This window comes from Mus caroli, unplaced genomic scaffold, assembly GCF_978045245.1.
Source record: "Mus caroli unplaced genomic scaffold, Mus_caroli_1 scaffold_6, whole genome shotgun sequence".
In the NCBI taxonomy this organism is placed as follows: domain Eukaryota; kingdom Metazoa; phylum Chordata; class Mammalia; order Rodentia; family Muridae; genus Mus; species Mus caroli.
In genome coordinates this window covers 47,097,437-47,110,091 of record NW_028227261.1, presented here as the reverse complement: position 1 = coordinate 47,110,091, position 12,655 = coordinate 47,097,437, and the positions used below count along the sequence as shown (strand labels likewise).

The following is a 12,655-nucleotide window of genomic DNA, read 5'->3' as shown; positions in this document are numbered from 1 at the left end:
TGGTCTAAACACTGAATTCCAGGCTAGCTAAGACTATATGGTGAGACCCTGTCTCATTAAAATAAAATGAAATAGGAAGAAAGAAAGACAAAAGAAAAAGGGAGGAAAAAAAAGGAAAGAGCAAAGGAGCTGGAGAGGTAGAGAGGTGGCTCAGTGGGTGAAAGCACTGACTGCTTTCCCCAAGGACCTGGGTTCAGTTCCCAGCACCTTCTTTTGGACAGCTCTTAACTGACTGTAGCTCCATCTCAAGGAGACGTGACACCCTCTTCTGGCCTCTGTAGGCACAGCACTCATGTGGCATACACTCAGAGAGCTAAAAGAGCAAAATCCAGATTATCCCTATCTGCTCAGAGAGTTTGGTACATGGAATACAAAGCATATGTCCATTAGAAAGTAAAAAAGGAAGAAAGAAAGAAAACAAGAAAGAAAGAAAGAGGAGGATCTTTTTTTTTATCTCTATGTGTATGTAGATCTGTGCACACACACATGTGAACTTGTGTCACATCACGTGGGTAGAGGTCAGAGGACTCCTTGTGGGAGTCTTTTCTCTCTATTCATCTTCTGGGATTGCATTCAGTTTCCCGGACTTGGTAGCAGGTGCCTTTATCCACTCTGCTATCTCCCAGCCCTTTTCTCTTTGATAAGTGAAACTATAGGGTGACTCTGATGACCGCTTGGATAGATTACATTTGATACATTCATTTGATAGAATGAAAGCAGGAGCCACTGGGGTTGCACAAGGAGCTAGATACCCTTTCACTAGAAAGAGTTTCTGGTGAGATTCCCAGAAAATTGCAGGTTTCCAGCTGGGAAGAAGTAAAGCCTTAAGCAAATGTAATTGTGTTGGAATTCCTGATTTTCAGCTTCCAGCCAAGGCTAGAATGAGGGGCGGAGCTCGCTCTTTCTTTCTTTCTTTCTTTCTTTCTTTCTTTCTTTCTTTCTTTCTTTTCTCCTTCCTTCCTTCCTTCCTTCCTTCCTTCCTTCCTCCATTCCTTCCTTTCCATCTTTCCACAACTGACTCTGTCTTTCTGTTCTGACTCTAAATAATGGTAGATAGCTATAGAATCAGTAATATGCTTAGAGCAAGTTATTAAAATATTGATTAGTAATAAAAGCTTAGCATGTAGCCAAGCTGTCATGTAGTACAGCCAAATGAGTAAGTATCTGGATGATAAGCAGGTGTTACGAGATAATTAAACTGTCAGTAGATAATCAATCATACATCATCTACTCAAGTGTCAACTGATAACCAAGGGGTTAATTTACAACCAGGACTTTGGCAGACCATGGCTAACCTAATGACTAAGGGAAGAGGATTGATAGGAGGTTTGTGGATGTTAATTAGTAAACTCTGTAGAAATGCATGTTTAATGAGAAGTGTGAAGTCATCAGTGGGACTCAACACTTTTATGTTGTTGGTGATTGTTTGTTTGCTTGTTTGTTTGGTTGTTTTTCTGAGTCAGGGTCTCTATGTAGCGTTGGCTCTCTTGAAACTAGCTCTGTAAACCAGGCTGGCCTTAAATTCACAGAGATCCACCTGCCTTGCTTCCCAACAGAAGGATTAAAAGCACGCACTGTCATCACTGGCTGAACTCAGACCTTTTGAGGAAATTTTTAATATTTTGTGTCTAGGTCTAGACATGGAGCTGAATGGATCTAGTGCTCAAAATTAAGCATCTTCGTAAAAGTAAAGATGTCCTAAAGAAGATATGATGATGTCTTCCCTTTGCCTATCAGACAGCCGAAACAATGGACTCCAAGAAATTGGAACTCCCCTTAGTCTCATGCTAATGGAAAGATATGGGGACCTGCAGCGAGAGGGGAGCTTGCCCCTCAGAAAGAGATTTCACAGTTATGACAGTTTGTCAGGCCACGTCGCAGGACAGACTAGTGCCCAGGCTATGATGGATCCGTGATGGGTGGGGCCACACCTTGACTGGAACTATTTAGTTATATATACATCCTTGCTTTCTATTTAAACCTAAATCTTGCATCAGGACCTGGAATATGAACTTGGGGAGGGGTCACTAGGTTTCGCTTCTTTTCCCTATGTGGACGTATTGACTAAATCTACTGTACTCTACACACACACACACACACACACACACACACGCACACACACACATTAGACAGGGTTTTTCTGTGTCTCCTTGGAACTCACGTGGGCCATTCTCATGGGCCTGAGGCACTGGGGTCCTTGACATGGTTTTGTTCATGTCACTCAGGACTCATTCATCTCCCATCTAGGCATGTATGCATATGCATATGTCTGTTTGTAGGTTTGAGCACGTACATTGTGGAACCTATGGAGGCCAGAAGTATCAGAGTCCCTGGAAATGGTGTGATAGGTGATTGTGAGCTGACGAATGAGGCTCCTCTACGAGCAGTATACACTCTTTCCTGCTAGGCCATCTCTTCAGCTCCATTATCTGTTTGTTTTTCTTTAAGACAGGGTCTCTAGCCCGGCTGGCCTCAACCTCACTGTGTAGCAGAAGTAAACGTAACTCTCAATCCTTCTGCCTTCTGTCCCTCCAAAGTGTTGGATTTGTAGGCACGTATCACCAGGTCAGGCCTGATACAACTTTTAAAAGCTTTGTTTCACTTACATAACTTAAAATTTTTAAAAGGTTTCAATTATCATTTTAAAATATTTTTAAAAATTATTTATTATTGGGGTCTGCCATGGATGTTAGTGCCCAACCTTATAGTGTTGATTTTCTCCTTCTTCCTTTTCTGTGGGTTCTGAGGTTTGAACTCAGGCCCCCAGGCTTCCATTGTAAGTGCTTATAGTCAATGAAATATCACCTCAGGCCCTCTCCTATACAAGCTTCTACTCCTAGGATCATGTTCCAAATATACACTTTCATACACAAACAAAAATGACTAGGAAATACAATATACAAAAGATCTGTCTATACTCGAGGGGACAATGCCTATTTCTAATTGGCATATAATCCCTGAGAGGAAAGGACACAGACATAAATCACTAAGTCACAAGGAAGAACTAAAATGACTAGTAGAAAAAACCCCATCGTGGGCAGATAACATGGTTCAGTGGGTAAAGGCAATTGCTGCCAAGCCTGATGACTTGAGTTCTATCCCAGGAGCCCACATGGGGCAAGGAGAGAGCTGATTCCTTCAGGCTGCTCTCTACTCTCCACACATGCGCTGTTTTGTGTGCCCTCTCCATCCAATAAAAAAAAAAAAAAAAAAAAAAAAACCCTGCACCCTGAGGTGCACCAGAAGTGGCATTTAGAGGCTTTGGGGACCAAGTGGTATCCAGACCTATGAGGAATTTGGGGGGTGCCGATGTGTAGAGGGGGCTTCTGTCCTAGGGTGACCAAGATGAGCCAAGATGCTGAGCAACAGGCGAAAGGCTCCAGGTGCTGTCCACAGAGGCTCTAGCCGAGGACCACTCCCCAAGATGTCCCAACCCTGGATTCAAATCCATACGCACAAACCTTCCTTAATGCAAACTACCTCTGCTTTGAAAAGGCAAAACGGCACAAGCAACAGAATCCAACAGTAGGAATAACCTTTCACCCCCCCAGGATTCACTTGTGTCCAGCCGTGAGGCTACCGAGACAAGGTCTGCTCCATCCTTCCTCCGACTTGTCACCACAGCATACAGCCTTCAGCATATCACACCCCAACACAGGCCTCCTCAAAAGACCAAAAGACAAAAGCATGATCTTATCTTAACCATCACTCTTAACAGTCCATAGGTGGCAACAACAAAAATTTAAAATACTTAGTTTATCAAAGCTACGGGTATTTTCTATGGTGCTCAGGAGGTTATCACTAGGGACAATGAGGTAGAGGGTTGTAAGTTCAAGGCCAGCTGGGGCTATATGAGGAGATCATATTTCTAAATGGAACTAAATGAGGCTAGGGAGGTAGCTCAGTTGATAAAGTACACAAAAACTTGAGTTTGGTCCCCAGCATGTATATATATATATAAAGTCAGGCGTGAATCCTGGAAGGCAGAGACAAGAGAATCCCCAGGGACTCTCGACAGCCAGTCTGGCTTAATCAGTAGGCCCCAGACTTCATGAGAGTTTTTTTTTTTTTTTTTTTTCCTTCAAGACAGGGTTTTTCTGTATAGCCCTGGCTGTCCTGGAACTCACTTTGTAGATCAGGCTGGCCTCAACCATGAGAGATCTTATGTTCTGTATGCATTGCAATGCGCTACAACTTGTGGATTAAATGGTTCAAATTTCTCCCCTGTCAGAGTTAAGAGCCCACTGCATGGCTCTTCACAGTTGGTGACTTCTGGCCTGGCTGCAGGTGAAGAAAGACTCATCCTTGCTTTGGGGGCTGGCTACTAGGAATCTGGCCATGCTCCAGTGAGTATGTGGACAACGCAAAACGAACTTGGGTTTCTTTTCCCTTGCTTTTCCTTGTGTGTGTATGTGGGGAGGGAGGGGGGCGTTAAAAGGAGGGTGGTTGGGCATGGGAAGGCTAGGAGGTGTGAGCGATTGAGGTACATGATGTGAAATTCTCAAATAATCAATAAAAATTAATAATAACGTTCTTAGAGGGGAGTGTGGTAGCACGCACCTTTTATTCAGCACTTGGGAGGAAGATAGGGTGAGTTTGAGGCTAGTTTGTCTACATAACAAATTCTAGGATAGCCAGGGCTATCTAGAGAGACACTGTCTTAAATAAAAATTCCTGAGAACTCTAGGTGCAACTTGACAAGCTAGTAAGGCCTGGTCCTTCATTAGGAGACCCAGAAGGGATGGCAAGGGCCCCAGAGGCCTTCCCAGAGAACATAGCACCCAAAGGAGCTGCCATTTCTGGAATCTTACTGGGCACCTGTAGCCTGCAAATGCATCTCGACATTGTTTACTTTTCTCCTGGCTGTGATAAAATATCTGACCAATGCAGCTTAAGGGAGAAAAGATTTCTCGTGGCTCAGTTTCAGGGACTGTCAGTGCATCATAACTAAGAAGGCACAGTGGTGGGACTGGCTCCTGGCCATGGTGGATGTGGTGGCTGGGTCACACTGTCCAAGCAGTCTGTGTGTGACAGAGGAGGTCATACTATCAAGCAATCTGAAAGAAGAGCCTGAGGTCCAGTCAGAATCCTGAAGTCCTGCTCTGACAGCCATATATCTGGCCTGTATATAAAAGGTTCCATAACCCACCCACCCTCAATCAAAACAACACCACTAGCTGAAAACCGAGTGTGCAGGTATAGCGTTGTGGGATAGCTCACATTTAAATTATAACAATATCCTTCACCTTTTTTTTTTTTTTTTTTGTAGAGACAGGGTTTCTTTGTGTAGCCCTGGCTGTCCTGGAACTCACTCTGTAGACCAGGCTGGCCTCGAACTCAGAAATCTGCCTGCCCCTTCAACATCCACACCAAATTCCTGACAGTGCTTACTTCTATTTTATGATTTGTGTTTTTATTAGTGTGCCTTTCTGTTTGCCTCTCTGGGAATAGAGTGTTGCAAGTGTTCGAACTCTGAGTCTTTCCCCCTACCACACTGCCTAAGAACATGTGTCTTCTGTAATTAAGAAAACAATAACAAGAATGGCAAACACATTTGGCCCAGGTTTCCACGGGCTAGACATGTATGTCAAACTCAGGTTTTATTATCACAAATAATGTTTGTTTACACGCAGAAACCTGTGCGGAGTGCTTCCCCTTCGGCTAGCACTGCCCCAGGCATGTTCACGGGTATTAGATGTTAATCTTCACAGCCTCCCAGTGAGGTAAGACTTGGCATGGGTAGGCAGAGGATTGCCTCATATCCATCTACATGTTTTCTTCATAGCCTTGCCATGTTTCCTTTGGCTAGAGGCCCGCTGGCTGGTGATGTGCTGTTAAGAACTCTCCCTGGCCAGCAAGCCGTTCCTGTTCGTTGCTCTTGGATTCAAATCATCCAAGTCTTAGGCTTTGTCCTCTGAGGAGTGAAGGGAAGAGAAGCGTTAGCTCTCTGCCAGTGAAGCACCACTTGAGTTTGCGGAGGGATGGGGGTTCCAGGGGGACCCGGTCACAAGTCTTCTCGTTTCCGAAGGATGAGCTTCATCACCTGCTCTGTAACATGGGGCTTGATCTCCGCCACTGGCACAGTGGGGTCCCACGCTCCCACCACCTTTCCGTCTGGGTCCACTAGGTACTTCCAGAAGTTCCAGGTGGGCTCCTTCCCAGAAGTCTCTAGAGAAAAGGGGGAGCAGGAGGTCAATGTGCCTCCCGATAGCCTCTCCTGGAATCCCGGTTAGTGGTATAGTTCTGGCACCCAGGCTTTACCTAGACTACTTAAATTAGAACCACGGAGAACAAGACCCAGCTCTCAGCATCTTTTAAAAGCTCTCCAGTACATCCCAATGTGGGATCCAGGTTGAGAGAGGCTATTTTAGCAGCCTGGCAAGCACCTGATACAGCACTGTCAATCCTCCTTTACATGGTCCCCAAATTGTCACACCCCGTTCTCCAAGTCTGTTTTGTTTCGAGACAGGATTCCATGGAACCTAGGCTACCTTAGTCTTGCTAGACAGTGTGGATGTGCAGCCTTGGAACGCCTTCTCCTCCTTGCTCCTTCCCAAGTGTGGGCCTGCTCTGCAGTATCCTGCTTCCAATGAAATCTTAATGGCGATTAATGGCCATGTACTGATGCAATCCAAATCACTGTTAGGGAGTGGGGCCTTTAAATAAATTCTTGGCTCTTGCTTTTGTAGAGCTCAGGTTTGTGCCATTATAAGATCTTTCCAGGTGCTTCTAAAGCACGGGCCAGATTGATCAAGAATCTCGGGAACTGGGAGAAAACAGAACACGTAGGAGGGGAAGATGATGACTTAACAAGAATGCAGAGTAACCGGACCCAACAGGTCACAAGTCTGCAACTGAGGAATTAAGGCATTTTGTATTTGTTTTCTTTCTTTAAAAAAATGTGTATAAGTGTTCTGCTTGCATGGGTGTCTGTGTACTATATGTGTACAGCGCCCAAGAAGGCCAGAAAAGGGTTGTGAGGTATCATGTGGGGACTAGGAACCTGGGTTTGATTCTGGACAAGCAGCCAGTGCTCTTAACCTCTGAACTATCTCTCTAATCTCAGAATTCCACTTAAAAAAAGATTTATTATATATATATATATATATATATATATTGGTGTTCTGCCTCTCTCTCTCTCTCTCTCTCTCTCTGTGTATATATATATATGTGTGTGAGATCCCCTGGAATTGGAGTAACATGTGAGCTGCCATGTGGATGCTGGGAATTGAACCCAGGTCCTTTGGAAGAACAGCCAGTGCTCTTAACCGGTAAGCCAACTCTTTAGGCTCCAGAATCCCACTTTTTAATAAGCAGTCTCAAAACATCAAATGTTTGACCTTAGTGAACCAAGCCTGCTTCTTACATAGATAACCAGTCTGAAGAAGAGATAACCTTCAGGGCAGTGGTGGCGCATGCCTTTAATCCTCTCATTTGGGAGGCAAGGCGGTCAGATCTCTGTGAGTTCCAAGACACCCTGGTCTACAGAGTGAGTTCCAGGATAGCAAGAACTGTTAAAGAGAAAAACCTTGTCTTGAAAAATGAGGGGGGGAGGGAGGGAGGGAGGGAGAGAGACAGAGAGAGAGAGAGAGAGAGAGAGAGAGAGAGAGAGAGAGAGAACTTATATTGTAAAACTTATTCCTTAAAATGAGCTACCTGCCTAACCTTCCAGATAGTGCTGTACAGATGTCCCACCTGATAAGACCTAAACAGTCAGAGCACAGTGACATTGAAACACTGCCTGAATGTCCACAAGCCCAACTCCCCATACACATAAAAGCAGCCCCTTAGATCACCTCTGAACAGTTTTTCTACTGTCTTAATCTGTAGCAGACAGACCATGGGATACCTAACAAACTCTGCTACCTTCTTCTGCCCTGATGAATTCATTCACAGCCCACACATCTCGCCTATCTCTGGTATTCCAGGCATAGCAATTTAGCTGATCTTTTCAGCTTAAGAGAAGGTTTTCCTTTAGCATTGAGGCTTTGACTCAGAACAAGAGACTTCCAGTCGCCTTGATCAGCCTTCTCCAGGCGTATGATATCCCGTGCTCATGCCTTGGTTTTTCTATTCAAATCTATAAGCTCAACTAGTGACAAAGGCACGATGACCTGTCTCATTCCAGGAGCCTCTGTGAGTGAAGACAAGATCTCTGGAAAGTGCTAGGGTGAGAAAGTATGGCTTCCTTCGCTTTCCTCCAAGGATCAGGAAGAGAAAGATGACCCGCCCAGCTACCAGCTTCTGCTGCCCAGGGAGGGAAGGTGAGGGGAAGAAGGGACAAGACTCACGGGTTAGGTACTTGAAGGCAGGGTGGGCACCAGTGCCAGTGACTGCGATCTTGCTAAACATGGGAAAAGAGACACTATAGGTGCGGCGGGCAAAGTTCTCAATCTCCCTGTTGGTGTCTGGTTCCTGTTGGCCAAACTGGTTGCAAGGGAAGGCAAGCACATTAAAATGATGGGGGCCCAGGTCCCGCTGCAGCTGCTGCAAGGCTCGGTAGTTCTGGTCTGTGAAGCCACATTCACTAGCTACGTTCACCACCAGGGAAACCTGCATGGCAAAATTGAACAAAGAAAAAGAAAGCTCAGAGCCACATACAATCCAGCAAAAAGGCATGCTTTTGTATCTGTTCTGGGGTGTTCGCATAGGTGACTCCTTCACATAGGCAAGAATACCATGTATATATAGATATAAATAAGTGTGTAATGTTCATATAAACACACCCACACATAAAAGCAGGCACATAGGGGTCTAGACACATATACACACATACATGAATATCTGTGACTGTATACACACAATTCACCTAAATTAATATGCACATGCTCTATGATCCAAACCTGCACTAGCTAGTAGTACACATCTTCACAAATACACATAGCACATGTACAGAGAGGCATGCGCACAGGGAGTACAGGTCAGTAGGTGATCTTTCGGAGGAGACAGGTACGCTTGGGTTCAGTTTGGTTCGGATCAGCTGGATACTTCCGATATTCCAGATGAGCTCCTTCCTAGAAGTTTCTAAAGACAAAGGAAGCAGAGCTGTGTGTCCCTCTGTCCCCTTCCCTGGAAGAAGCTGCCAGCACATGGATACACAGACAGAATGACTACTCCCTAGGACAATCCCTTTTGATCTGCTCCCTTCCAGCAAACAAATGCTTAGAGTTTGATGGCTGAGCCCTAATTTTTGTAAAGGCTTTAGGCAATAAATTCAGAGCCAGCTGATGGAACTGAGGTATAATGTACTTAGAATGTTGGCATGAAGGCCACATTTCCAGCTTCTACTCTGTATTATTAAAAGATTAAAAAATCCTTTGCCTGTGTGCCTTAGCCCTATCTCCATGGCTGCTTTTGAGACAAGTTGGGGATAATATCACCTGGCTACCCAAAGAAGATCATTTCCCAGGGTCGGTCTGGAACGCTGGACACAAATTGCTCAAGCTAGTCTCAGATTCAGCGCTACTAAAATTATGGGTCTTCACTGTGGGGAGCTGCCCTGTTTGTTGTAGAGTTTTGGGGTCATCCTAGCCTGAACTCAGTAGATGCCTAAGTTTGATGACCAAGAGTATTTCCCCATGGGGGTCTGTGGCACATACCTGTAATCCTAGCTCTAAGGAGCGGAGGCAGCAGAATTTCAAAGTGGAGGCCAGCCTAGACAGTAAGACTGTCTCTTAAAAAGAAAAGAAAAAAGAAGCAAAGCAAAGAAAAAATGTTGCATGCCTTTGATTCCTGCATGTAGCAGGCAGAGACAGAGGCAAGTGAATCTCTAAGTGAGTTCAAGACCAGCCTGGCCAACTTGAGCTCATTACCTCACATAGTCGAAGCTGGGCTGCGACTTGCTATGTTGACCAGATTGGCTTTGAACTCACAAATATCTGCCTGCTTCTGCCACCCAAGTGCTAGGATTAATTGTGTGCAGGCTAATTCTATATCCTATACCTTTTAGTATTTTTAAAGCTTTTTTGTTTTGTTTATTTTTTTGAGACAGGTTTTCTGTGTGTAAGAGCCCTGAGTGTTCTGGAAGATTCTGTAGATCAGACTGGCCCGTAATTCACAGAGATCTCCATGCCTCTGCCTCCCAAGTGCCGGGATTAAAGGCATGCACCACACACCCGGCCTTTTTAAAAAGCTCTCATTGCTATTGGGATTGGCTGGTTCAGTTTTCAGTGCCTTATTTATTGTCTCTTCTCCCTATAAACTTGATTAAAACATGAACGTGTTTTAATCACCATCTGTCTACCTGCATTAGAGGCCTTCCCTGACTAGTAATGGCCTTGTTCTTTGCTGCCGTTTGTCTGGAGTCTTGGATGCTGTCATTGACAAGACCTGTCATCCATACAGGGCGCCTAAAGCTTACCTAATGTTTCTACACTGTCTTCTCTCTTAAAACTTACAGCACACTGGTCAGGGCAAGGACTCTCAGTGTAATCGAGAACATCAAGGCTATTGAGAATAGGTTTGCCCCTAAAGATACTCTTGCTTGCAAGAAAAGCATACTGAACCATCCAACTCTGGATGATGGGGTCACAAGTCAGTTAGTGTTCAATAGCAGTCTTCACACCAGGATCTCCAACTCCATCTCAAGAGACAAAAGGTTCTTTGAAGGATTTTTAAAAATTAATTCCCTTTTTTTTTTTTTTTAAAAGATAGGGTCTCACTATGTAGCCCTGGCTTTCTGGATCGCCCAATGTAGATAGACACTAAACTGGTCTTGAACTCACAGACTCTCTTCCTTCAGTATGCTGGGATTAAAAGTGTATGCTACCATGCTCCTCTCTTGAGAGGATTCTTCATCGCAGTGTAGCACCAGAGTCTCTGAACTTTACAGTTCAAAGTCTCCCTGGCAGTCAGTTTGTATCTTTCAAGTACCCGATGCTGAAATCCCTGGTCCCCCCTGACTTTTCTTGTTTTGCTTCTGTGTCTGGACTTGGCCAGCTCTCTCTGTCTTGGATTGATCTGTCTTGCTCAAGTTTTATTTAAAAGACCCAATCCTGACACACTTCCTTCTTACTGTGATTCGGTCTAGTAAGTAGGGGCAGGCCCACTAGCAACTCCATCACAACTGCCCTCTAAGGGGTGGGCCTTAGGAGAATCAAGGATGGGAAGGGTGTATAGGGGGTTCTCTAACAACTTGGATTGCTTTCCACTGTTGTATCTTTGCTCTCAGGGCCTGAGGGTGGATTCTAAGAATCATGAAAAGGTCCATTTTTGATGGTCACTCCCTCCACTGCACAGTTGTCTCTCTGTGTTCTCATTGGACCCACTGTTACAGGCGCAGAAGCTGGACTGGACCGGCAAAGGGCCATAAAGGCTAGGGTTTCTTTTCCACTTGGGAGAGGCAAAGCGGAGAGCGGAGGGCATTCACCTTCCGGGTGAGATCCTGAGCCTCGCAGAGCGCAGTCAGCGCGGGTGGCTCCTAAACTGTGCCACGTAGCCGCAGGCCTGAGTGGGCAAGGGTTTGGGAGGGCCGGTTGCACGGATCTCGCGGCTGGGATGCGCGGGGTGGTGTCCGAGCTGTGGCACACCCGAGAGTAGCATCCCCACGGAGCCCCTGCTTGGGGGACCCCTGCAAGCCCCTCCCCGCCTCCGCGCCAGGCCCGCAAGGGACCGTCACTCACCGAGCCACGGTACTTCTCCAGCGACACCAGCTTGCCCCGGATGTTGACCGCCTTGAAATCGTAGAAGTCCTGCTCGGATTGCGCGCAGGCCGCGGCCCACAGGAACAGCCACGCCGTCGCCACAGCTGCAACCATGGTTCACTCCCGAGGTGGCGTCTTGGCGAGGGCAAAGACAAGGCGGAGGGGACCCCGGCGTGTGGGGCGGGAGGAGGCGGCCCGCTGGGCAGGACGCGCCCCCTTCTCTGTCGTCTCTGCAGGCGCAGAGTCCCGGCTCTGGACCTCAGTTTCCCTAGCTGTTCTGTGCGGGTTAGCTTCAGATCGCAGGATCCTGTTTTCTTGAGGCTGAGACCAAAATTCGCTCAAACTCAAGCTCAGGGTGCAGAGACTTAATAGGGAGATAGCGGAGAAAAATCTGTGAGGAGTAGCTTCTAGTGCCTGGCCTTAGGCGAATCGCTCCACCACTCTGAGCCCCAGTTTCTTTACGGGAATACACCTAGTGTAGAACTGGGAGTATTGAACCGTAACGGGAAAGTGATGGAAAACAATTTGATAGCTGAACAATGTGTACAAACTTTAGGTTAATGGGTGTAGTGTTTCCCCAAAGCGAGAAGTCAGACAAGTGTGGGAGACAAGTCTGCTGCGGTTTGGATTCCAGCAGTGCAAGGGGTTAGGAGAGCTTGCCTATCTAGTCAGTCACTGGATTAGTGCCTCCTGACTGGAGGTGCAGCAGGAGCCAAGAAGGCCCGGTATCTCCAGCAGCTGACAGTTAAAAAGCTCTTTGTGGACAAGAACGTGGGTAGCAGCTGCAATCTCAAGTTAGTGACAAGAGATCTCACCGCACGCTACAGCGTTTCCCAGGCGCAGAAAAACGTCTATGACACTCATAAAGGGCCAAGCATCCAGTGGCGACTTAGTATGAGTTAACACACATTTGGAGTACCTCTTCTATGCCAAGTTGAGCTCTAGGCGACCCCCCCCCCCGCCCCCCGTGCAGTGAGGGACAACATGTGGGCTTCCTATTCAGAGGGAGATAG

The 12,655-nt window shown here is 46.2% G+C and overlaps 1 protein-coding gene across 2 annotated transcripts; it reads right to left on the bottom strand.

Moving 5' to 3' along the window:
• Positions 1 to 5,573: 5,573 nt before the first annotated feature.
• Positions 5,574 to 12,090, bottom strand: Gpx7 (glutathione peroxidase 7). Of its 2 annotated transcripts, XM_085838416.1 has the most exons (4): positions 11,622 to 12,090; positions 8,292 to 8,553; positions 6,044 to 6,168; positions 5,574 to 5,914 (listed from the first exon to the last, which is right to left on the bottom strand). In XM_085838416.1, the coding sequence occupies exons 1-4, from the start codon at positions 11,754 to 11,756 to the stop codon at positions 5,885 to 5,887; spliced, it is 552 nt and encodes a 183-aa protein (XP_085694542.1). In that variant the 5' UTR covers positions 11,757 to 12,090; the 3' UTR covers positions 5,574 to 5,884. The 2 variants fall into 2 exon arrangements, with proteins under 2 accessions (XP_085694542.1, XP_021016782.1); XM_021161123.3 differs by having other exon boundaries at positions 5,574 to 6,168; positions 11,622 to 12,088.
• Between the last annotated feature and the right edge of the window lie 565 nt (positions 12,091 to 12,655).